Genomic DNA, 23,593 nt, shown 5'->3' with positions numbered 1-23,593 from the left:
CATGACTTGAAGTGCTTTTGTAGTATGCAATTTGCACCACAGCGAGTTTCACTGCACACTGGAGTACACCATAACCTCTGCAGTGAAACTGCAGCCCAAATCACAACACAGCTCACAAAACACTTTCGTTATCCTCCTCCTGCGTTTGATAAAACATACGGGGAGTATCTGGTGACATACAAGGCAGCAACTGAACCAAGGGATTCGGATTTTAAACCTCAAAAGCATAACTCAGACGGTGCTCATCAGAATACTGAAAATCAAGCGGTAATCCTGCATCACATGACATCTTTTGGTGATTTATTTATTTGTGTGTTAATAAACGCTCAGAGTGCAGAATGTTAGTTCGAGGGTATGGAATATGCACTGTTTTGGGAGCTTGCTGTGGGCTGTTGCGTTTCCCTACAACAGTGACTACACTTCAGAAAGTACTTCATTGGCTGCGTAGGTTTTGACACATGAGGTTGTCAAAGATGCTACATAAATGTAAGTTCTATCTTAAATGGCCAATATCTCATCTATAACCGCAATATTTCTAGGCTGGAGCACAACTCTAAGTTAGCCTGATAAGCTCAATGGATATCATAGGCAGTCCCTTGGAATCGAGGAAGACTTGTTTCCTCTCCCAAAGTGAGTCCTTTGGTGGCTGAACAGTCCAATGCGAGAGCCACAGACTGTTACAGCTGGGACAGATATTTGTCGGGGGAAAAGGCGGGGGGGGGGTTGGGACTGATTTGCCGCACGCTCCTTCCGCTGCCTGCGCCTGACCTCTTCACGCTCGCAGCATTGAGATTCGAAGAGCTCAACGCCCTCCCAGATGCACTTTCTCCACCTAGGGCGGTCTTCGGCCAGAGAATCCCAGGTGTCAGTGGTGATGGCATTGTGGATAATGGCAGCGGATAACGTCGTATTAGAACACAAGGATATAAGAAATAGGAGTAGGCAATATGGCCCCTCGAGCCTGCTCCACCATTTAATAAGATCATGGCTGATCCTGCCCGATCCTCATATCGCTTGATTCTCTTACTGCCCAAGAATCTATCAATCTCGGTCTTTAATATATTCAATGACTGAGCATCCACAGCCCTCTAGGTTAGAGAATTCCAAAGATTCACAATCCTCAGTGAATAAATTTCTCTGTCCTAAATGGTCAACCCCTTATCCTGAGATCCTGGTTCTAGACTCTCCAATTAAGGGAACCTCTTCTCAGCACCTACCATGTCAAGCTCATTAAATTTATACATTTCAATGAGATCACCTCTCATTCTTCGAAACTTCAGAGAATATAGGTCCATTCTACTTGGTCCTCTCAGGACAGTACTCTCCACCCAGGAATTAATCTGGTGAATCTTCATTGCACTCCCTCGAAGGGAAGTATATCCTTCCTGTACAAAACTGTACACAGTACTCCAGGTGTGGTCTCACCAAAGCCCTGTATAATTGCAGAAAGACTTCCAGGGGGCTGTGGGAGTCAGTGGGCTTATAGTAGATATTTGTTGATTGTCTCTCTTTCTGTGGATAAGCTGAGAAGTCGAGGAAGGGACGGGAAGAGTTGGAAATGGAAAGTGTGAAGGTGAGGGAAGGGTGGAAATTGGAAGCAAGTGAATGAAATTTTCCAGTTCAGGCGAGAGCAGGAAACAGCACCGATACAGACAATGTACCGGAAAAAGAGGTGAGGGAGCGGCCCCAGAGTAGGACTGGAACAAAGAATGTTTGACATATGCCACGAAAAGGCAGGCATAGCTAGGATCCATGAGGGTTCCCATAGCAACACCTTTTATTTGGAGGAAGTGAGTGGAGTCAAAGGACAAGTTGTTCAATGTGAGAACAAGTTCAGCCAGGCAGAGAAGGGTGGTGGTTGAGCCTCTGCTCGAGGAAGAAGCGGACGCCCTCAGTTTTTCTTCTCCCAGAGGGTTGTGAATCTGTGGAATTCTCTGCCCAAGGAAGCAGTTGAGGCTAGCTCATTGAATGTATTCAAATCACAGATAGATAGATTTTTAACCAATAAGGGAATTAAGGGTTATGGGGAGCGGGCGGGTAAGTGGAGCTGAGTCCACGGCCAGATCAGTCATGATCTTGTTGAATGGCGGAGCAGGGTCAAGGGGCTAGATGGCCTACTCCTGTTCCTAATTCTTATGTTTCCCTTCATAAAACCCTACCGACACTGCCGAATCAGCGATTTTCCAAGTGCCTTGCTACCATGTCCCCAATAATAGATTCGAACATTTTCCACACTACTGTCAGGCCGATAGATCCCAGTTTTCTTTCTTCAACAGCGGGGTGACACTTACTACCTTACTATCCACAGGGACCGTTCGACTATCTAGGGAATTCTGAAAGATCAAAACCAATCCACTGCCTCTGTTGCCACCTCTTAAAACCCCAGGATACAAGCCATCAGGTCTAGGGGATTTGTGGGCTTTTAGTCCCATTAATTTCTCCAGTATTTGCTCTTTAATTATTAATGACTAAATTTTTCCACTCACATTAGACCCTTGGCTCCTCCACTATTTCCAAAAGGGCGTGGACCAAATTGGGTTGAGTTGTGACGCTTCCACCCAATCACCAGCCCCACACAGTCTCAGCTCGCTAGCGAAGAGCAAGAAAACGGTGAGCTGCACAAAATTCAACACCTTCGGGGGGAGAAGTGGCAAAGAACTTGGAGTGGGTAATGGGAAAAACGCTGGAATTACCACTGATTAAGCTACGAAAAGTCATCTGAAAACAGTTTCATCAGCGAGGGTGTCGGGCTGCCCCAGCTGCAAGAGCCAGACTGAATCATTGCAGGATTGAAGATTGGGGGCGAGGGTGGGAAGTGGGAGAAGGTCGAACGTCATTGGACAACACAATCATATTCATCGGCAGGAAGACAGCTGCACAGCATCAATCATTCATGCTTTCAAATGCAATAAAATATCCTCTAGTAACGATCAAAATACATGCTCATTGATTGGGCAAGGGGGGGGGGGAGTGGGGGGGGGAGGGGGCACGAGGGGGAGAGTTTACCCCCAGTTAGTGCTCATGAACACAAATGCTGGGCCCCTCAAGGCTGTATTCCCTAAATCATGCTTCTCAAAATCTCACGGACTACTGGAATCTGTTTAAAACGCCAGAACACCCACGTCCATGTGAAGCTTCGAACAGTGAGCAGCCAGTTGTCAGAGGGAGGATTAGGAATACAGAAACACATGTATTTCATGGTCCATTTACATTGGCCAACAGCCCCCTCACTCAGTTCTCACAGCCCTGCCTGCTGCTCAAGGGGCTTTGTACAGCAGCCAGAGACACTTCAAAAATGCACATGAGCAATCGCAGTAAAGGAGACGATTGGCTTTGCTGTTGGTATCTTCCCCGATATTCGTGCTGGAGGCAGTAAAATACAAATATACAACCCAGAGAGCACCAATTCAAATCTCATCATGACAGTTTAAGAATTTGATGTAAACCCAACTGGTTCACAAATGTCCCTTTTGGGAAGGAAACTTGCCGTCCTTGCCCAGTCTGGGCCTATATGTGACTCCAGTCCCAGAGCAGCATGGTTGACTCTTAACCAGGTTCTGAAGTGAGCCTGCCAGATGCCCACATCCAGAGAATGATTTACATACATACATACATATAATATATATATATATATATTATGGACAGCAACTGATGCACCTGTTCAATGAAACGATTGTTCGATTGTTTAGGTTGGAATCAAGAGCACGTGCAGTCATCACACTGCCCGCCTGGCCTGAATTTCAGCCCACCACTTCCCGACATTGTTGGTCTCCGTAGGAGGGCTGAGGGGGGTCAGTCGGACTGAAAATAGCAAGCCAAACCTAGCTGGTGATGAGCAGGCCACTGGCACAGCGTGATTGGAAACGTCACACACAAACCCACTGGAAACTGCTGGAGCCATCCTTGCACAGTACACGGCTGGAGGAAATCGCTAAAGTAGAATGGACAAGGCGATGCAGAGTGGATAGGAATAAGGGACTTTGCAAGGACCAAGGTACAAAGCCATAGCAGCCCGACCAGCTGCCGAGACCCCAAGCTCTGGAATTCTCTCCCTTAGCCTCTCCGCCTCGATCTCCTCCATTAAGGCACTCCTTAAAGCCTACCCTCTGACAAAATATTTAAGTCACCTGTTCGAATATCTCCTTATGTGGTTCGGTTGACAACGCCGCTGTAAAGCAGGTTAGGACGTGTTTACGTTCGGGATGCTATATAAATCCAAGTTGTTGAACAAGTTCAACCAGGGGTCACAGTCTAAGGATAAGGGGCAAGCCATTTAGGACCGAGATGAGGAGAAACTTCTTCACTCAGAATTGTGAACCTGTGGAATTCTCTACCGCAGAAAGTTGTTGAGGCCAGTTTGTTAGATATATTCAAAAGGGAGTTAGATGTGGCCCTTACAGCTAAAGGGATCAAGTGGTATGGAGAGGAAGCAGGAATTGGGTACTGAAGTTGCATGATCATATTGAATGGTGGTGCAGGCTCGAAGGGCAGAATGGCCTGCTCCTGCACCTATTTTCAATGGTATCAGAATTTGGGGCTCCAACGGATTACTGTGTAGCTGTGGCTCAGTGGGCAGTACACTCGCCTCCGAGTCAGAAGGTGGTGGGTTCGAATATGTCCTTACTATACAGTATAAATGCACACGAGGCCCATACTAGAGAGGAGGTCACTCTGTGACCAGTAACCTTTATTAGCCAGCACTGAAGTGAAGGAGGTGGGTGGAGCTTCCCCTTTTATACCTGAAAGTCCAGGTTAGGAGTGTCTCCCACAAGTTCACCACCGAGTGGTCAGTGTTCTCATGGTGTACAATTTAGGTCAGTTTATACATGGGTTACAATGACAGTTGGATACATGACAGGTTCAAGTCCCACTCCAGGGACTTGAGCACATAAATCTAGGCCGACACTCCAGTGCAGTGCTGAGGGAGTGCTGCACTGTCAGAGGAGCCGTCATGTGGATGAGACGTTAAACTGAGGCCTTGCCAGGTGGATGTAAAAGATCCCACGGCACTATTTTGATGAAGAGCAGGTGAGTTCTCCCCGGTGTACTGGCCAATATTTATCCCTCAATCAACATAACAAAAATAGATTATCTGGTCATTATCACATTGCTGTTGTGGGAGCTTGCTGTGCGCAAGTTGGCTGCTGCGTTTCTCACATTACAATAGTGACCATGGACCATTGCAGTAGACACCTCAAGTCATTGGAGAAATATCACCAACGATGTCTCCGCAAGATCCTACAAATCCCCTGGGAGAACAGGCGCACCAACATCAGCGTCCTTGACCAGGCCAATATCCCCAGCATTGAAATACTGATCACACTCAATCAGCTCTGCTGGACGGTCTGCATAGTTCGAATGCCAGACACAAGACTCCCAAAACAAGTGCTCTTCGCGGAGCTCCTTCATGGCAAACGAGCCAAAAGGTAGACAGTGGAAACGTTACAAGGACACCCTCAAAGCCTCCCTGATAAAGTGCGACATCCCCACTGACACCTGGGCGTCCTTGGCCCAAGACCGCCCTAAGTGGAGGAAGTGCATCCGGGAGGGCGCTGAGCACCTCGAGTCTCGTCGCCGAGAGCATGCAGAAATCAAGCGCAGGCAGCGGAAAGAGCGTGCGGCAAACCAGACTCCCCACCCCTTCCCTCAACGACTATCTGTCCCACCTGTGAGAGTCTGTGGCTCTCGTATTGGACTGTTCAGCCACCAAAGAACTCACTTCAGGAGTGGAAGCAAGTCTTCGATTCCGAGGGACTGCCCATGATGATGAGGGATGATGACAATAGTGACTACACTCCAAAAGTACTTCATTGGCTGTAAAGCACTTTGAGACGTCCGGTGGTCGAAAGGCGCTCTATAAATCCAAATCTTTATTTTTACTGAGAGCAAGCACTCCTACACACAATGCAACAAACATTACAGCTCAATAGAGATACACACGCAAAACAAATTGCGATGGCACCATAGGTAGAGGACAGTGGGTGAATCTGGCATTACCAGCCCCAATTGGTTGTCACTCAAAGCATCTACAGACAAATCTTATTGAATGGCGGAGCAGGCTTGAGGGGCCAAATGGCCTGCTCCTTACCTTATGTTCTTATACACAGCCTCAAACCACACGCATACCTGTAATCCATTCACCCACCACAAGGAATTATGTAGGACCGCAAGCCACATTCTAGACGTGGCTGCAACAGGGAAAGAAATATACAACAACATTTTCTGGCTCAGATTTTTCCTAAGTTTCAAATCGAACAAAACTACACGCCAAACAGTTTTTCCAAGGGATTATTCGTAAGGAGCACTATCCCCAAATGAAGGTTGCACAGGTGCACGAGCTCCTGGAGTATCTGTCCAGGGGGCATAATCACTTACTCAAAGAGACTATTAAAGCTGCATCCTAGCAACGCAGCCCAAGCTCACAATCGCGCCTCAGAGAAGCTGTCATTTAGCCTTGGAGTACTGTACTCTTACAGTCTCGCTCTAATGGAAGGTTCAAACTGCCATTACCTTCAGTAAACACAGTCATTTTCACCATGGATGGTCTGCACTGATTACACTGTTTAAACAGAGACTTGGCTCTAATTCTGGAATATTACGGACAGCAGAAATCAAGTTTCCCCCCCCCCAACACAGACAAAAATGTTTTTTTTTTAAATAAAGATGCCTCAAGTCCATCACTAGCTGACCCACATTGGCTACAGCACAGCATGTTAAAAATAAATACTTGCATTTATATAGTTGCCAGCTGTGGGTCAGTGGGTAGCACTCTCTTCTCGGAGTCAGAAGGTTTTGGGTTCAAGTGCCACTCCAGAGACTTGAGCTGATGATCTACATTGACACGCCAGTGCAGTGCTGAGGGAATGCTGCACTGTCCAAGGTGCCACCTTTTGGATGAGATGCTACAGTGAGGCTCCCTCAGATGGATGTAAAAGATCTCATGGCACTATTTCAAAGAAGAGCAGGGCCTCCCAGCCAATATTTATCCCTCAAGCAGCATCAGTAAAACTGCTCAAAGGGACATCACGCAATGAATTACTTTTGAATGTGGTGACTATTATGCAAGTGCATTATAAACAGTATTTGGATCTGAAAACCTACGATGTAAACCTACTCCAGTAAAAAAAAAGGACTTGCATTTATTTAGCATCTTTCACGACCTCAGGACGTTCCAAAGCGCTTTACAAACAACAAAGTACTTTTGTAATCACTGTTGTAATGTGGGAAATGCAGCAGCCAATTTGCACACAGCAAGGTCCCACAAACAGCAATATGATAATGACGAGATCATTTTTGTTTTAAATGATGGTTGAGAAATAAATATTGGCCCAGACACAGGCAATATGACAATACCTAAAACCCAATACCAAGCTCCAAGCTGGTCCCCGAAACACGCAGGCTGAGCACTGATCAGAGTTCAGCCTGCCTCTGCCTATTCCAGGTAAGCACAGTGACGGTTAACATGTCCCTCGGCTGATTTAGCACATTACTATCACTCGTCGACAAGGAAAAGAAACACACACTTGAGCCAGTACCTTTTAATGTGTGTGCAACACGCTGTCTGTGATACTCAATTCATCACCTCAAATTTCTCCAAATACAAGCGACACCTGTAACTTGTATGTTCACTCCAGACACAATCCACATTTGAAAATGTAAGTACTACACAAATCTTTATCCACTCTTCAAGTGGACGTAATACAGAAGTTTTACACACATCACACGGCACTAAAATTTCAAGTGAAAACACTTGATGGTAATCATAACAATTGTGTTTTTAAATTTCCAGACACCACCTTGATTCATTTAAGCAGCGTTTAACGCTTAATCGTCAGAAAGCACAGACAGCGAGTAGCACTCTCGCTCTAGTCAGAAGATCAAGGGCTCAAGACCCACTCCAGAAACTTAAGGACATAATCCAGACTGACACTCCAGTGCTGAGGGAGTGCTGCACTGCCGGGAGTGCCGTCTTTCGGATAAGACGTTAACCTGAGGCCCCGCCTGCTCCCTCAGGTGGACATAAGATTCCGAGGCACTATTCGAAGAGCAGGGGAGTTATTCCGGTGTCCTGGAGCCAATATTTATCCCTCAACCAACACCACAAACAAATGATCTGGTCATTATCACATTGCTGTTTGTGGGAGCTTGCTGTGCGTAAATTGGCTGCCGCATTTCCTGCATTACAACAGTGACCGCACTTCACAAAATACCTCATTGGCTGTAAAGCGCCTGGGGATTTCCTGAGGTTGTGAAAAACACTGTATAAACGTAAGCTTTGTGTCTTCCTTTTGCACCACAGACCATTTCCTGGTGAAAAGATCGGTTCCTAATCGTAGATCTGTGGCACTGCTCGTCATCAGATCCCATTCTTATTCTTGCTTACACCAAGGTCCCCTCCTTCCCCCACCCACCCCCCGCAACAATGCAACATCCTCAGCACAGCTAATAGGGCTGAAAGCTACCTTAGACCTCTGCCAACACCCCCGACCGGCTACTAAGTGATGTATGAGGCAGGAAGCCTGGGATAGCTCGTAATCCGACTTCCCCACTTCAGTATGTGAGGAAGTGCGCAGTCTGTTTCTTTCTCTCCCCCTTCCCCACCCAAAAAAAAGTGTGGTCAGGAATGTGCGGTCTGACCCCCCACCCCACCCTTACAGTAAGTCAACAGTGACAACACCCAGTTCTTTTAAATAAAATCGGATTACTTTTCAAATTGAATCAGTTTGGTTTTGGTGGTTAATTTTCACAATTCGAAGATCCACCACTATGAGGTGTGTGGGGAGTACCACACAGTCAAATGTTACTAATGATCCAAGCCGTTTTGACTTTATAATTTAAACACGCAGCTAAAGTTTACTTTGTGCCAGAATGGAATCATTTTTTAGAAAGACATAAAAAGACAGCTGTCATCTCCACACCTAATTCAAGCACTGCGAGCCAAGCCCTTCACTCCTGTTCAAGACAGTAAGTGCATTGAACCATAATCAAAAAAGAAAACTCCCAGAGTCCAAAGTTAAAGGGAACATATATTAAAGTTTCAAATAACAAACCCAATTCTTTGAAGCAAGCCATGGAAGTCGTTGTGGGGGCACCAGTAGATAGAAAGGTTAAGAAAATGTTGAAAAGGCAACAGGTGGTAGGCCCTTAATCTCTCGGCTGTGTAAGGGATCCTTTTACAATAAACTCCAGAGTCAATTACAGTCAGCACGCTTCAGAAGTTTATTGTCCCGACTAGCTACATTCAAGTATGATATCAAAGGCAGAACTATTCGATTACCTTTGACACGACAAGGCTGGGGTGCGGATAAACCGGTTTATACAAACTATGCATTCAAAAAAAATGTTTTACTTATGTTTGAAGAATTTTCTTCGTTTTACAAAATGCTAACTTCGCTCGAAGAGAACACTTGGATAGCTAATTTCCGTTGGCATTAAACTGATTTTTGTATGGATTAGCTATACAAACCCGGCAGCCAAGACAAAAATCAGCCAGTGGCCGTAATCCCCACTAGAACGCAGGAGCCGAACTGCCACGCTCTATTTCATAAAACTAGTCAGCAATGGATTTCAGGGAGACTGAACTACCACGTTTTGTTGGAAGTTGGAGGGTTAATATACAAATAGTTCTTGTATTAAATTTTAAAAAATATTCTGGACAGCCTGCATGGAAGCAGAACTATAATGAGAACGCTTACGCAGCTAATACATTAAGCAACACAAATTTGGTTTAAACTTTTGTCACGTGCAACATTGCGGCAGCTGCCTTTACAGGAGTGTAAGGTTTTATATGGAGAATACAACAATGGCTGGGAACTTGCTACAAGACGTCAAACTCTGGGAGCAACACACTCTGCGCACCCAGTCGTCTCGAACTGGAGCCATGATGCGCGTCTATACATTATATATAGGAGAACACGGTGCCTGCACTGTTAAGATAATGGAAATATCTGTAGTGTGCAGCCAGTCAGGCTTAAATAATGCAAGGCTGTAATGTCAGACTGATATCCCGGAGTTTCACTAGATTACCTCAGGAGGTCAAGGAGAAATTTCACAGGAAGGAGTGGGTTTAATGAGCCAAATGTTCTTCCCAACCGACCTCCCCATTCTGGGTTCTTTTTCATTCTCAATGCAAAGGCTGAAGCATATCACAAAGCAGCTAACACAGAGTTTGATGACATTCAACCCTTTTCACTGTTCTTAATGTGACCAAGCTCAGTTCACAGAATTCCCTCCACTGAACAAGCAACATGCTGCATGAAAACACTGCCATTCGCAGCGACTTAAACCGCATTCCAATTTGGCTGCACAAGCTTCCGAGACCAGTCTGCCAAGGTGGCTCAATAGTGAAGTGGAACTCTGTACATTAAGCAGGAGCGAACACATACTTCAGACCTCAAAACACATCGCGAGGAGACTCAAACCACCCTCTGCTTTTTTTTTTTAAATAAACTAACCAAAGTACTCCAATAACTTCAGGCATGCAAATAAACTCAATGTGCTTGCAGCTAGGTTACACCAGCCACACAATAACCTGCGCCTCCAGTCTTCTCGAAAGCTCAGCACCACTACAAAGGCATTTAAGCACCTGTGCCTCCATTCGAGTGGTACTCTTGGTTTTATAGCATTTTTGGTTTGACAATGCGTCACTGGGGACAGATGGACAGAACGCCACCATTGGTACATCACTAAGAATAAAGGTAGCAAACTCCACACCTCCGATATAAAATCTTACAGCACAGAAGGCAGCCATTCGCCCATCATGCCAGCTTTTTGAATGAGCTATTCAATTGTCCCACTCCCTGTTCTTTTTCCCATAGCCTGGCCCATGTTTCCTTTTCAAGTATACATTCAATTCCCTTTTGAAAGTTACCAATGAATCACTTCCATTGCCCTTTCCAGTAGTCCATTCTAGATCATAACTCGCTGCTTAAAAAAAAATCTCATCTTCCCTCTCTTTGTCTGCATCCTCTGGGATCGTATTTCCTTTGGGTCAGAGGCAGAGGAAAACACAGGTCTCCATCCAACTGGGTCAGCTAGCACAACATTAAGGGGTGGGGGGAGGGGGGGGGGGGAAAACGCTCATAATACACTGGTCCCAAAGAGTCACTCTCATGACACTCTAGAATCTTTGGGCCCAAGTTTCCACATGATTTGCGCCTGATTTTTTAGGAGCAACTGGTGGAGAACGGACTATTTTAGAATTCGCAATTCTCCACATTTTTTTTTCTGCAGTTCTAGTCAGGTAGAACAGTTCTACTTTGGAACAGAATTTTTTCTTCAAAAGGGGGCGTGTCCGGCCACTGACGCCTGATTTTAAAGTTTCCACAGTGAAAACGTACTCCAAACTAACTTAGAATGGAGCAAGTGAAGATTTTTGTCAAACTGAAAAAACCTGTTCTACACATTAAAAAATCAGGCGCAGCTTACAAATTAGGCGTCCAGAACGAGGTGGGGGGGGGGGGGGGGAAGGGAAGTCATTAAATTCTATAATAAATCCTTATTTATACTTATACAAATATTACACAAATAAATCCAACCTGAATAAACATTTATAAGCAAAGAAAAGATTAAATAAACCATCTTCCTACCTGTGTGAAAGTGCTTCAGGCAGGCCTTTCGGGACTGAAGGCTGAACGGGCCGGCCCGAGACTTCGGGCAGGACCCGTCCCCAGCACCAGATTTACAGGTAGGTGGCGTTGGGTCGGGCCGGGAGAGCGAGAGCGAGGGGGAGGGGGAGGAGGGAGGGAGGGAGGGTCGAATCCAGCCTGGGAGCGGGAGTCGGGTCGGGTCCAGTGGGGGGGGGGGGGGGGTCAGGTCGGGTCGGGGGGCGGGAGCGCGGGTCGGGTCGGGTCCACTCGGGGGGCAGGGAGCGGGAACAGGAGCGCGGGTCAGGTCGGGTCCAGTCGGAGGGGCGGGGAGCGGGAACAGGAGCGCGGGTCGGGTCGGGTCGGGTCCAGTCAGGGAGCGGGAACAGGAACAGGAGCTCGGGTCGGGTCGGCGGGGAACAGGAGCACGGGTCGGGTCGGGTCAGTCTGGGGGCGGGGGGGGGGGGGGGGGGCCGAGCGGGTGTCAGGTCTGGTCCGGAGGTTTGGGGGGGGTGGGGGGAGGAAGCGGGTGTCGGGTCTGGTCCGGAGGCAGGGAGCGGGTGTCGGGTCTGGTCGGGGGGGAAGCAGGAGCTGGCCGTGGGAGGAGCCATATTCACGCAGCCCCAGTGAGACCCTTTGGCCAGGGCTAGGGGCTGCGTGCTTCGGGCCCCTCCCACACAGTTCGGCGCCTGGAGCTACTGCACTTGCGTGCCCACTGTAGCGCGCATGTGCAGAGGTCCCGGCACTGTTTTCAACGCAGGGACCTGGCTCCGCCCCCCCTACAGCTCGTGCTGCGCTGCGCCGAGGGCCAGAGGACCTGCAGGGAGGTGGAGAATACGGAGCATTTTTTTAGGCGCACTTTGTGGCGCGAAAAACGGGCGTCCAGGTCGGGACTGCGCCGTGGAAACTTGGGCCCAATGTTCTTGGAGGAAACCGCAGTGTGCAGAGAATGTACTCCAAGACATTCGTCTGTAATTTAGGCAGCCACTTCAGTGCAGTACCGAGGGGGCGCTACATTGTCGGAGGTGCCTCCTTCCGGATGAGATGTTCAGCTGAGGGCGGACTGGACCTCAGTTTGACGCAAAAGATCCCGTGTCACTATTCAAAGAAGAACAGCAGTGTTCTCCCCAGTGTCTCGGGGCCAACATCGCTAAAACAGATGAACTGGTCATTATCACATTGATGTTTCTGGGAGCTTGCTGTGCACAAACTGGCTGCTGCAGTTACTATCACCACAGTGACAAACTTCAAAAAGTATGCAATTGGCTGAAAACTGCAATGGGACTTGCCGCCATCGATATAAACCCACTGATTTGTTCTTTGATTCTGCAGCCCTATATTATTGAGCATTATTGAACAAACCGAGCTTGCACCAACCACGGAAATACAGCAACATTGCAACACGGAAGGATTCTGAACAGAACTCAAATTCAAAATTACAAAAAAAATGTTTAACATTTGTGCTGTCCATTTCAGTCACTGTTTTCAAAATGGATCGCTGGCATGGCTACAGATTTAAAGAGTTCAGGAGAAACAAACATTGGCAGAGATGCAGTCATAAATCAAAGGATGATTCAACTGGGCATGCTGGTTCAGCTCCATCGTAGTTCTTGGGCTCAGTAACTCTTTGAAGCAAATCACTCCAGTGAAAAAGACCTGCATTTCTATAGCACCAGTCATGACTTCACGATGCCCCAAAGCGCTTTATAGCCAATGAAGGACTTTTGAAGTGTAGTCACTGTTTTAACGTGAAAAACACAGCCGCTAATTTCCCACACACAGCAATGTGATAATGACCAGATAATCTGTTTTAGTGGTATTGATCGAGGGATAAATATTGGCCAGGACACCGGGGATAACTCCCCTGCTCTTCTTTGAATAGAGCTGTGGGATATTTTGGAAGATCATTCTAAACTTTTAATAGCACTGCACTGAAAATCTTTTAGTTGACGTATTGTTTTAGGAACTGTAACCTTCGCCTCCATTCAATATGGGACAACTTCCCACCGCAGTTGAAGAGGTCACGCCGCTCCCATTTAAACAAGCAGCGAGGAACTAACTGACTGCTTTGCTTTGAAATTACATGCTTCCCTGCCCTTCCCTACTTGCTGTTTGTAGCGGATACACAGATGTCCACAGAAACAGTTTAACATCCCATTTAAGTGAGTAGACCTCAGACTTCCAAGTCATGTAGTCAGCACCACGAACAGGATGAAGTTGCCTCTCAAGTATCCCATTCAAGCTGCACGCTGAAACAGCGCAAAGCTTGCGAGCTTGACAGATATACCGGTTTTAAATTAATTATCCACAAGGTGCCGATTTGGGACTGACATCATTGCACATTCCCCCCACCTCACACCACATGTCCTCATCTGTCTCCATGAAAGCACAAATTATGTCAGGAAGTCATCATCCAAATGCAAGTAGTCCGGGAATGTTATGTAGCTCGCAACAAACTACAGCAGAAGACAGAAAACCAACCAGTGTCCCCCGGCAAGAACGAAAGAACATTACACGGTGCTGCACGGTATAGGAGCAGAGATTGGGAGGCAATGGCAGATGCAAAGCAGGGCTCCCCTAAATTTCCCTTTTAAGGTCTGGATGTCACCTTAAATGGGACTTGAGCTTACGAAATTAATGATCTAGAGCTTTTCTGAATGTAAACATTACAACCCTGCGCTGGTTTAGTTAAACATTTGGCTTCGGAAGAAGAAAAAGGTCTGAACAGGTGGTTGCAGATTCGCTCACTGACTTGTGTCCTATTAAGTTGCAGGCCTTCGAATTACTCTCATCTCCCCATCACTACATACTTGGACATCCAACAGTTGACTCCAACCCAACATTTTTCATTTGAATGCTGGGTAACCCCACACTACACTATTGTGGCCTGCCCCTCAAGCTACAATCGACTTTCCCAACTACAACCTTCCACCCGACCCCCAGCCACCATCTCCTCTTAAAATGGAATCATGCTGGGGTATGGTTTTTGTGGGAAGCAGCAGACCTCACGGAACTCAACCTAGTAACCATGTGAGAGTTCAGACAGCAAGTGGCGGTTGGCTATTCAACCAAGAGGGGCATCGCAGCTGACCCGACCAGACATCCGCACTTTTCAGCCGCAGGGGTCATTGGATAGCAAACAGGCACAGATCTCCTGGCTAACTTTTCCCTTTCTAGTCTAAGGTACGGAGGCCAATTATGGCCTATAGCCACTCTAAAGAAAGAACTTGCATTTCTATAGTGCCTTTCACGACCTCTCAGGACATCCCAAAGCGCTTTACAGCCAATGAAGTACTCTAGCTAAGATCAAGCAATTCAATACAGATTGGTAATTAAACCTGGACAATTTTTGTAGTCCACATGATTCAGTTGCACACTGGTTTTATACAACTCAGCAATGGAGAGAGCCTTACAGGGGTTCTTTTGTACAATGTTTGAATACTTCACTCTGACCATTACACAACTGTTAGCTGCCCATCATACTCCCTGCGAAGTCAGTCACACACACCTTAGCTTACATTTAAAATTTACTCAGTCCTTGGGAAAGGATTTGTTTGCCAGTGTCCGCAGATCTCCCCCTCACTCCCCCTCACTCTACGCTTTTCTGATTTAGCAATCATTTCAAAACACAGTCATACAGCACAAATATATGCCCCTCCAGCATGCCTTTGTCTGCGAAAGTCTGCATTGAATGGCCCGAGTCTCCACCACATCAGAGGCATAAGGTTGCAATCCCCGAAGTCATTTCATTAAAACACTGGTGGTTTAGATAACACACACCAGCTGAATACCAGCTTCCTCCAAGGTAACACACAGTACCAGGTTACCACAATCGACACTTACACTAAAAAAAACACAATCGCCAAACCCCACCCCACCCCCCCACCCAATATGAAATGCAACCAGACCAGGCCCACATCTGCCTCTTACTGTGCTAAACAACAGGCTGGTGGCTGCTGAGCAACAGCAGTGATGAAAGCCACCAGATCAGATAATCTGCATTTCACCACAGCAATCGGGGATGGTCTCAATCGTTGTGACTATGGGCCAACCTTAGACGGCACGCACACTGAAAGGGGGGACGACGTGAATTAAGCAGGCAGCAAACCCTTGAATACGGAAAAACAGAATGAAGCAGTGTCCTCAAGGTAGAAGATTCCGCCGTTAATACAGACCCCAACTTTATTACAAACACGTCAAAATTAGAGATACCACGTACATTTTTCAGAAAAATAACTGACAGCCGAGTGAAAGTTTACAGAATGCAATGTGACCAAGGGATCAGATGACGTTATAAACCGCAAAGCTTGAGCACTTTCGAGCTGTTATTTGAACCCCAAGGGAAAATGACAGCCTTGAAAAATCACTCCAGGCATCTTTTTTCTTAAAAAAAAATGGATATCCCATCTACACGGTTTTGTTGTTTAGTTTTGATGACAGCTGTTCTCAGCAGCTACCGACACCCCTGTGGTCCCACCCACCCCCCGCATGAATGAAGAAATACCTGGGAAGTGCTGGGAAAGGAACGGGCTTGTGCATTGGGTAGCCAATACAGGTTGAACCTCCCTTGTCCGGAACCCGGCCTGTTCTGGATAAGGGATTTTTCCGGACGAGGGGTGGTCACATTAAATTGGATGGTACAGGTACTGAGCAAGGGGATATCGGGGCTGGCTGGCTTGGAGCTGGGAGTGCAGCAGAGATCATTGGGGGGGAGGGGGGTGGATCGCAGGGTCAGGCCAGCGATTGCGGGAGTCGGCAGCGAGGAAAGACTTCAATTTGTTCATGTCGGAGTTCTGCGCATACGCCACCCGGTGGCCAGGAATGGTTCTGGATGAGGGGTGGTTCTGGATAAGGGAGTTCTGGATAAGGGAGTTCTTGATAAGGGAGGTTCAACCTGTACTTTCCTTCCGTTGCCTGGTAATCCATGTCGTGCCCGTAAATTGGGCAGCAAACAAAATCCTGCACTTTTAAGGAAAAGACCAATGCGTGCACAGCAGAATTCTGTGGGGGTGCTATTCCACAGAATCATGCAACAAAAGATAGAGGCCATTCAGCCCATCGCGCCTCTTATCCAATTAGTGCCAATCCCCATACTCCTCCCCCACAGCCCTGCAAATGTTTATTTTTCAAGCATATATCCAATTCCCCTTTTGAAAGTTACGATTGAAACTGCTTCCACCACCCTTGTAGGCAGTGCATTCCAGATCATCATTACTCATAAAACACATTATTCTCATCTCCCCCCCTGGTCCTTTTGCCAGAGTGCTGTTTTGAGGCTTGGCCACCCCTTGTATTTAGTGAGCAATTTGCTTCTTCCTTCCAAGACGAGGGCATCACTGTACTGCTTGCTCATGAAGCGGTTCTGTATTACGGACCACGACAGTTCTACTTGCCCTCCCTCAGTAAAATCAACCCCCCCCCCCCCCCACCTCCATCACACACCTCTCCCTTTAACATTGAAGAACTTGCAGGGCTTTAAATGAACCCAGGAACTCAAAAAGGTGTTCAGTTACCGGTAACAGAACAACAAACTCTCAAATAACACGCCTAGCTAAGTATTCTTATCAATCCTTGTGAACTTTCATCCTGGAAACAGTAGCAGTGAGATCACTGGGATGTATACAGAACAAGCCAATGTTGAACAGATTATTTCCTCCTATCCTTCACCCCTCCCACCCCACAAAACCCCCTTCATTTTCTTGGGATAAGATGATTCATCCTGATTTACATTAATCAGTCATATCTAAAATAGAACTCTTAAAATTAGGTGATTTTTGTTTTAAAAAGCTTCGAGTCCAGAAGATCACTTAACACAAGATTTGGCCCTAAACCCAATCTGATACGATAGAACCGTAGAGAAATGACACAGGAGGCCATTCGGCCCATCGCGTCCATGCTGGTCGAAAAAGAGGCACCCAGCCAGATCCCACCTTCCAGCACTAATCAGTGGCCCCGTACGTTACGGCTCCAAGTGCATATCCAAGTGCCTTTTAAATGTGGTGAGAGTTTCTGCCTCTACCAACCATTCAGGCAGCGAGTTCCAGAACCCCACCATCCTGCTTGCTTGGCATGTAAAGTTAGGGGGTAATTCAGCAAGCTGCTCCTGTACGCTGCAGAACAAGAGCTACAATCTGACCTAGAAACAAATAAAAACGGGTGAAAATAACTGAGGAGAGAAACGGAATTTGAGAATCCATTCCCACTATGAGTACAATGGAGTTGCCAGGAGGAAAGAACGATGCACATTCTCAATGAGACTCAAAGCTGTATATTCTCTTTCTCCTGAACAGCAGAATTCCTTCCCCTCCAGTGCAAGTCAACACCTGCCCTGCAATGTCATTACTGTTCATCAAGCTGCTCACTTCCCCCAAACCCCCATCGTACCTTCCTGCAGCTCATCTCCCTTCCCAGGCCATTCTGCTCCTCGCACCAGATCCATCACCCTCTCCCGCCAATCCCAGGCCGCCTACCCCTCTCATTCACCTAAATCACCAGATCCATCACCCTAACCGCCTCTCCCGCCAATCCGAGGCCCCCTACCCCTCTCAATTCACCAGATCCATCACCCTAACCGCCTGTCCCACCAATCCCAGGCCCCATCACCCTAACCGCCTCTCCCGCCAATCCCAGGTCCCCTACCCCGCTCATTCACCCAAGTCCTCATCACAATATCGCTTTCTTCCTCTCCCATTCTTGAAGTTCATCTCTTCCTTGCATCCCTTTAAAACATGGGAGCCACCGCACGCTTACCAGGCTATCCATCGTCTACCATCGCCCCCCAAGTACATCTCCCCTCCTCTCCGTTACAGGCCTCTACCCTCGGTGCTACTAGGCCCCCTAACCCTCAAGGTTTACACGCTTTCCTCTCACTATCCCATGACTCCCTCTTTCAATTCTCACCACCTCTCCCAATGCTCCCTACCATCCCTCTCTCTCAGAACTATAAAATGATACAGCATAGGAGGCCATTCGGCCCATCACGCCTGTGTCAACTCTGTGAAAGAGCGATCCAATTAGTCCCAATCCCCTGCCCTTTTCCCATTGCCCTGCAAATTTCCCCACTTCTAGTATTTATTCAATTCTCTTTTTAAAGTTACGACTGAATCTGCTTCCACCTCCCTTCCACCTAACCCTAAATCCAGATCACAACTCGCCGCGTAAAATAATTTCTCATCTCGCCTCTGGTTCTTTTGCCAATCACCTTAAATCTGTGCCCTCTGGTTACCGACCCCTCTGCCAGCGGAACCAGTTGCTCTTTATTTACTCTATGAAAACCGTTCATGATTTTGAACAACTCTACCAAATCTCCCCTGAACCTTTCTGCTCCAAAGATAACAACCCCAGTTTCTCCACATAACTGAAGTCTTGCGTCCCTGGTACCATTCCAGTAAACCTCCTCTGCACCCTCTCCAAGGCCTTGACATCCTTCCTAAAGTGTGGTGCCCAGAATTGGACACAATAGTCTAACTGGACCCCAACCAGTGTTTTATAAAAGGTTTAGCATAACTTACTTGCTTTTTAAAAAAAAATTACTTAGCCTGTTTATAAAGCCAAGGATCCTGTATGTATTTTTTTTTAAAATAAAATCACCTTCTCAAATTATCCTGCCACCTTCAAGATTTGTGTACGTACACCCCGTCTCTTACAAATGGAGCATTTTGTTTATATTGCCTCTGCTCATTCTTCCTAACAAAATGCATTTCCGCTCTCCCTCCCTACCCGAGTCCCACTCCCTCATCTTATTCCCGCCCAGCACTTCTCCCTCAATCCCTCGCTCACACTCTCTACTCAAATCGCTCTCCATAACCTCCCAGTCCCTCTCCCTTAGTCCCCTTCAACGAACATATGAAAATGAAGGACAGGAAAAACAGGCTGATCCATCAAGCCTGGAGCATCATGACTAGACACTTCGACTTGTGCTCCCCCCCCCCACCCAGCCCAGCAGGCGTGTAATCGTCTGGGGAGAGGCTAAAAAACAAACTCGGGGCCAAACGTTGCAACAGTGCCTACACCCCAAAAGTACTTCATTGGTTGTAAAGCGCTTCGAGACGTCCGGTGGTCATGAAAGGCACTGAATATATACAAATATTTCTTTCATTTATTCCCCTCATCATTTTATTCCCTGCTCGCTCTCCACCCCCCCCCCCTCATTTTATTTCCCCCACTCCACTCACTTTATTCCCCCTAATTTTATCCCACCTCCACCAATTTATTCTCCACTCTCCCCTCCCCCATGTTATCTTCCATCCCTTTATCCCCCTCACCATATCCCCCCTTCCCTCCCTGTATCCCCCCCCCCCCTCCATCTCCCCTCTTCTCCTCTCCCCCTGTATCCCCCCCTCGCCCTCACCCCCCCCGTATCCCCCCTCCCTGTAGTCTCCCTGTATCCCCCCCTCCCCTCCCTCTGTAGTCTCCCTGTATCCCCCCTCCCCCTGTATTCGCCCTTTATCCCCCCTCTCTCCCTGTATTCTCCCTGTATCCCCTTCTCCTCCCCCTGTATTCTCCCCGTATCCCCCCCCTCTCCTCCCCCTGTAGTCTCCCTGTATCCCCCTCCCCTCCCCCTGTATCCCCCCCTCTCCTCCCCCTGTAGTCTCCCTGTATCCCCCTCCCCTCCCGCTGTATTCTCCCTGTATCCCCCCCCTCTCCCTGTATCCCCCCCTCTCCTGCCCCTGTATCCCCCCTCTCCCCCTCTCCCTGTATCCCCCCCTCTCCTGCCCCTGTATCCCCCCTCTCCTGCCCCTGTATCCCCTCCCCCCCTCTCCTACCCCTGTATCCCCCTCCCCTCCCCCTGTATCCCCCCCTCTCCTCCCCCTGTAGTCTCCCTGTATCCCCCTCCCCTCCCGCTGTATTCTCCCTGTATCCCCCCCCTCTCCCTGTATCCCCCCCTCTCCTGCCCCTGTATCCCCCCTCTCCTGCCCCTGTATCCCCCCTCTCCTGCCCCTGTATCCCCTCCCCCCCTCTCCCTGTATCCCCCCCTCTCCTGCCCCTGTATCCCCCCTCTCCTGCCCCTGTATCCCCTCCCCCCCTCTCCTACCCCTGTATCCCCCCTCCCCTCTCCCTGTATCCCCCCCTCTGTAGTCTCCCTGTATTCCCCTCTCCTCTCCCTGTATCCCCCTCCCCCTGTATCCCCCCTCTCCTCCCCCTGTAGTCTCCCTGTATCCCCCCTCTCCTGCCCCTGTATCCCCTCCCCCCCTCTCCTGCCCCTGTATCCCCCTCCCCTCTCCCTGTATCCCCCCCTCTGTAGTCTCCCTGTATCCCCCCTCTCCTCCCCCTGTATCCCCCCTCTCCTCCCCCTGTAGTCTCCCTGTATCCCCCCTCTCCTCCCCCTGTAGTCTCCCTGTATCCCCCCTCTCCTCTCCCTGTATCCCCCCTCTCCTCCCCCTGTAGTCTCCCTGTATCCCCCTCTCCCTGTAGTCTCCCTGTATCCCCCCTCCCCTCTCCCTGTATCCCCCCCTCTGTAGTCTCCCTGTATCCCCCCTCTCCTCCCCCTGTATCCCCCCTCTCCTCCCCCTGTAGTCTCCCTGTATCCCCCCTCTCCTGCCCCTGTATCCCCTCCCCCCCTCTCCTGCCCCTGTATCCCCCTCCCCTCTCCCTGTATCCCCCCCCTCTGTAGTCTCCCTGTATCCCCCCTCTCCTCCCCCTGTATCCCCCCTCTCCTCCCCCTGTAGTCTCCCTGTATCCCCCCTCTCCTCTCCCTGTATCCCCCCTCTCCTCCCCCTGTAGTCTCCCTGTATCCCCCTCTCCCTGTATTCTCCCTATATCCCCCCTCCCCCTGTATTCTCCCTCCCTGTATCCCCCCTCTCCCTGTATTCCCCTTGTATCCCCCCCCCTCTATCCCTGTATCCCCCTCCCCCTGTATTCCCCCTCTATCCCCCCCGGGCGGGAATGTAACGGAATGGGCGCGAGTGGCGCTGGCGCTCCCGGGCTGAGGGGCGGGGCCGGCGCGCGGCAGCAACCAGCTCAGCCCGGCCCGGCAATGCTCAGGCTGCAGTCCCACCCAGGCACACAACATACTCCCAAATACAATGCAGCAAAGGGGACAGTAAAATGCACGGGTGGAAATACACAAATGTGCAAATCTAGCGCCATGCAACAAGATGCACCGTAACCCACATTGGCCATGAATGCACTGAATTGCACCGAGTATGCATCAACCAGGGGCTGTCACTGAGCAAGGAGAGACAACCCATCAGTGGCCGGACAGTGTGAGGGGCTGCGCACGTTTGCAAGGGTCGGGAGTTGGGAGGTGCATTGCATTCGGAAATCCAGCGCGGAGTGCAAGTTACAAATAGAACATGACGCAAGTGCATTTGGCTTGGAAAGTGCATTGGGACCTGCACAAGTGGGTTCCAGACACCACCCGGGCCGTTCGACCATGCACCGGCTTTATATATATCCTGCTCCATTTAAAACCTGCTGCCAACCACCACTGCGGCTACTACGGATTTCGGTTTGCAACGAGCCACACACATTGCACACAGTCATCTCCCAAATTACTAACTCCTTAAGAGGCTTTGCAAATCAATCTTTTTAAGACTTTCCAAAGCACGGAGCGGGTTTGTATAAACCCACCTGCTCAAAAAAAAAGACGCCAGGCAACTCAAGTCTTTGCATTTCAGTTTTCTCCAATTCTTGCTTTGCAATCAACTCAAACCTCAACTTTCTGCACCAGCCTTAACCAAAAAAAGTATCAAAACGAGAGATTTCCCCCCCCCCCACAAAAAAAAAGCTATTTAGAAACACATTTGCAACACAAAATACAACCGTTATTAGTTTCAAATTATTTATAAGGAGACGGGATTTAGCGTGGCGGGTCCCACTGCGTTTAAAATCAAACCACAGATCCCCATCAAAGGAGACATTCTGCAAACTTTGCCCAGATTTTTCCCCTATCCAAGGTTGCTGGAAGGTTTTCGGGGATCAAGAAGTCACGCAATTCGGAGTAAATGACAGCTGGCCTGCAGTTATCTGGGGGAAACGTAGTTGCAGAATGTATTTTTTGTGGTTGGGAGGGAGAGGAGGGTGCATTAAAAGTATTAACGCGAGAGAGGTGTGATTTTAAACATAATATTTTTTGCACGAAGTAGCAGTTTGTAAAAATTAAGCCAATGCAGTAATTCGACATGGAAAAGGGGCCACTTACCGGCCATGCAAACTGAAACGGTATAACAATATTTCCAAAGGTGCTCTTCTCAGGCAGAGAAAAAGTATTTTTCCCCAGCACAGGGCTTAATCCAGTCCCAAAAGTGCATCCTCCGGAGGTGGTAATGCGTGCCTGATACTCCTTCAAACAGACTTTAAAATAGGTGTCACACTCGTCCTTGGTGCATTTTCGATCCAGAGAATTCCTCGACCCATCGCAACAATCCCCGTTCTCCACTTCCCCGTTAACGTTTTGCACGGAGTTCAACTTGATCTCGAAATAGCCCGTTGCAAACGACACCTGCAAAAAAAAAATGTTTTTAAATATATTTTAAAAAAACACTGGTGCACATGGTAACAATAAGTGTGTAGGGGGAGGAAGGTGGGAGAAACATTAAATACATCTCAATGCAAATGTGAATTATTTCATTGCATACCTGAACCCAGAAAGTTGACAGCACCGCGCCTACAACGATAAGGTGATAGATCCCTTTAAAATCCAGCATGCCTTCGTTCTTCTGCTTGCTAGCTTTTATAATAAATCTTCCGAGGAGCCAGAGCGCTGACGGTCCCGGCAGCAGTACGATCCACACTGGCTTTTTCTTTTGCAATGCAACGAATCCAAGGACTGGGATTTTTTTCCTTTCCCCCCCCCCCCACCACCTCCTCCCTCCTACCTATTTTTAAAAAAAGGCAAAGTGTGTGTGGACTGGTTGTGGGTTGGAGCTCTGTAACTGCAAAAAGGGGGTGGGACCTGGGATCTGGGCTCGGCACTCGGGTGGTGCGGGGGGCCAGCACTCGCCCGGCTCAGCCCAGCCAGCAACACCGACAGCTGGGGCTAGGCTCGGCTCGGCTCGGCTCGGGTC

The 23,593-nt window shown here is 48.5% G+C and overlaps 1 protein-coding gene across 1 annotated transcript in view; it reads right to left on the bottom strand.

Moving 5' to 3' along the window:
* jag2b (jagged canonical Notch ligand 2b) overlaps window positions 1-23,359 on the bottom strand; it is a 238,112-nt gene extending 214,753 nt beyond the window's left edge. The window contains exons 1-2 of the mRNA XM_070879688.1: window positions 23,165-23,359; window positions 22,729-23,028 (exon numbers count right to left, since the gene is read on the bottom strand). Of these exons, the coding sequence (XP_070735789.1) occupies window positions 22,729-23,028; window positions 23,165-23,233 (369 nt within the window). The 5' untranslated portion in view covers window positions 23,234-23,359. The remainder of the gene's footprint in view (window positions 1-22,728; window positions 23,029-23,164) is intronic.
* Window positions 23,360-23,593: the final 234 nt, after the last annotated feature.

Source organism: Pristiophorus japonicus, chromosome 4, assembly GCF_044704955.1.
Source record: "Pristiophorus japonicus isolate sPriJap1 chromosome 4, sPriJap1.hap1, whole genome shotgun sequence".
Taxonomy (NCBI): Eukaryota; Metazoa; Chordata; class Chondrichthyes; family Pristiophoridae; genus Pristiophorus; species Pristiophorus japonicus.
This window is presented reverse-complemented; position numbering and strand designations above follow the sequence as displayed.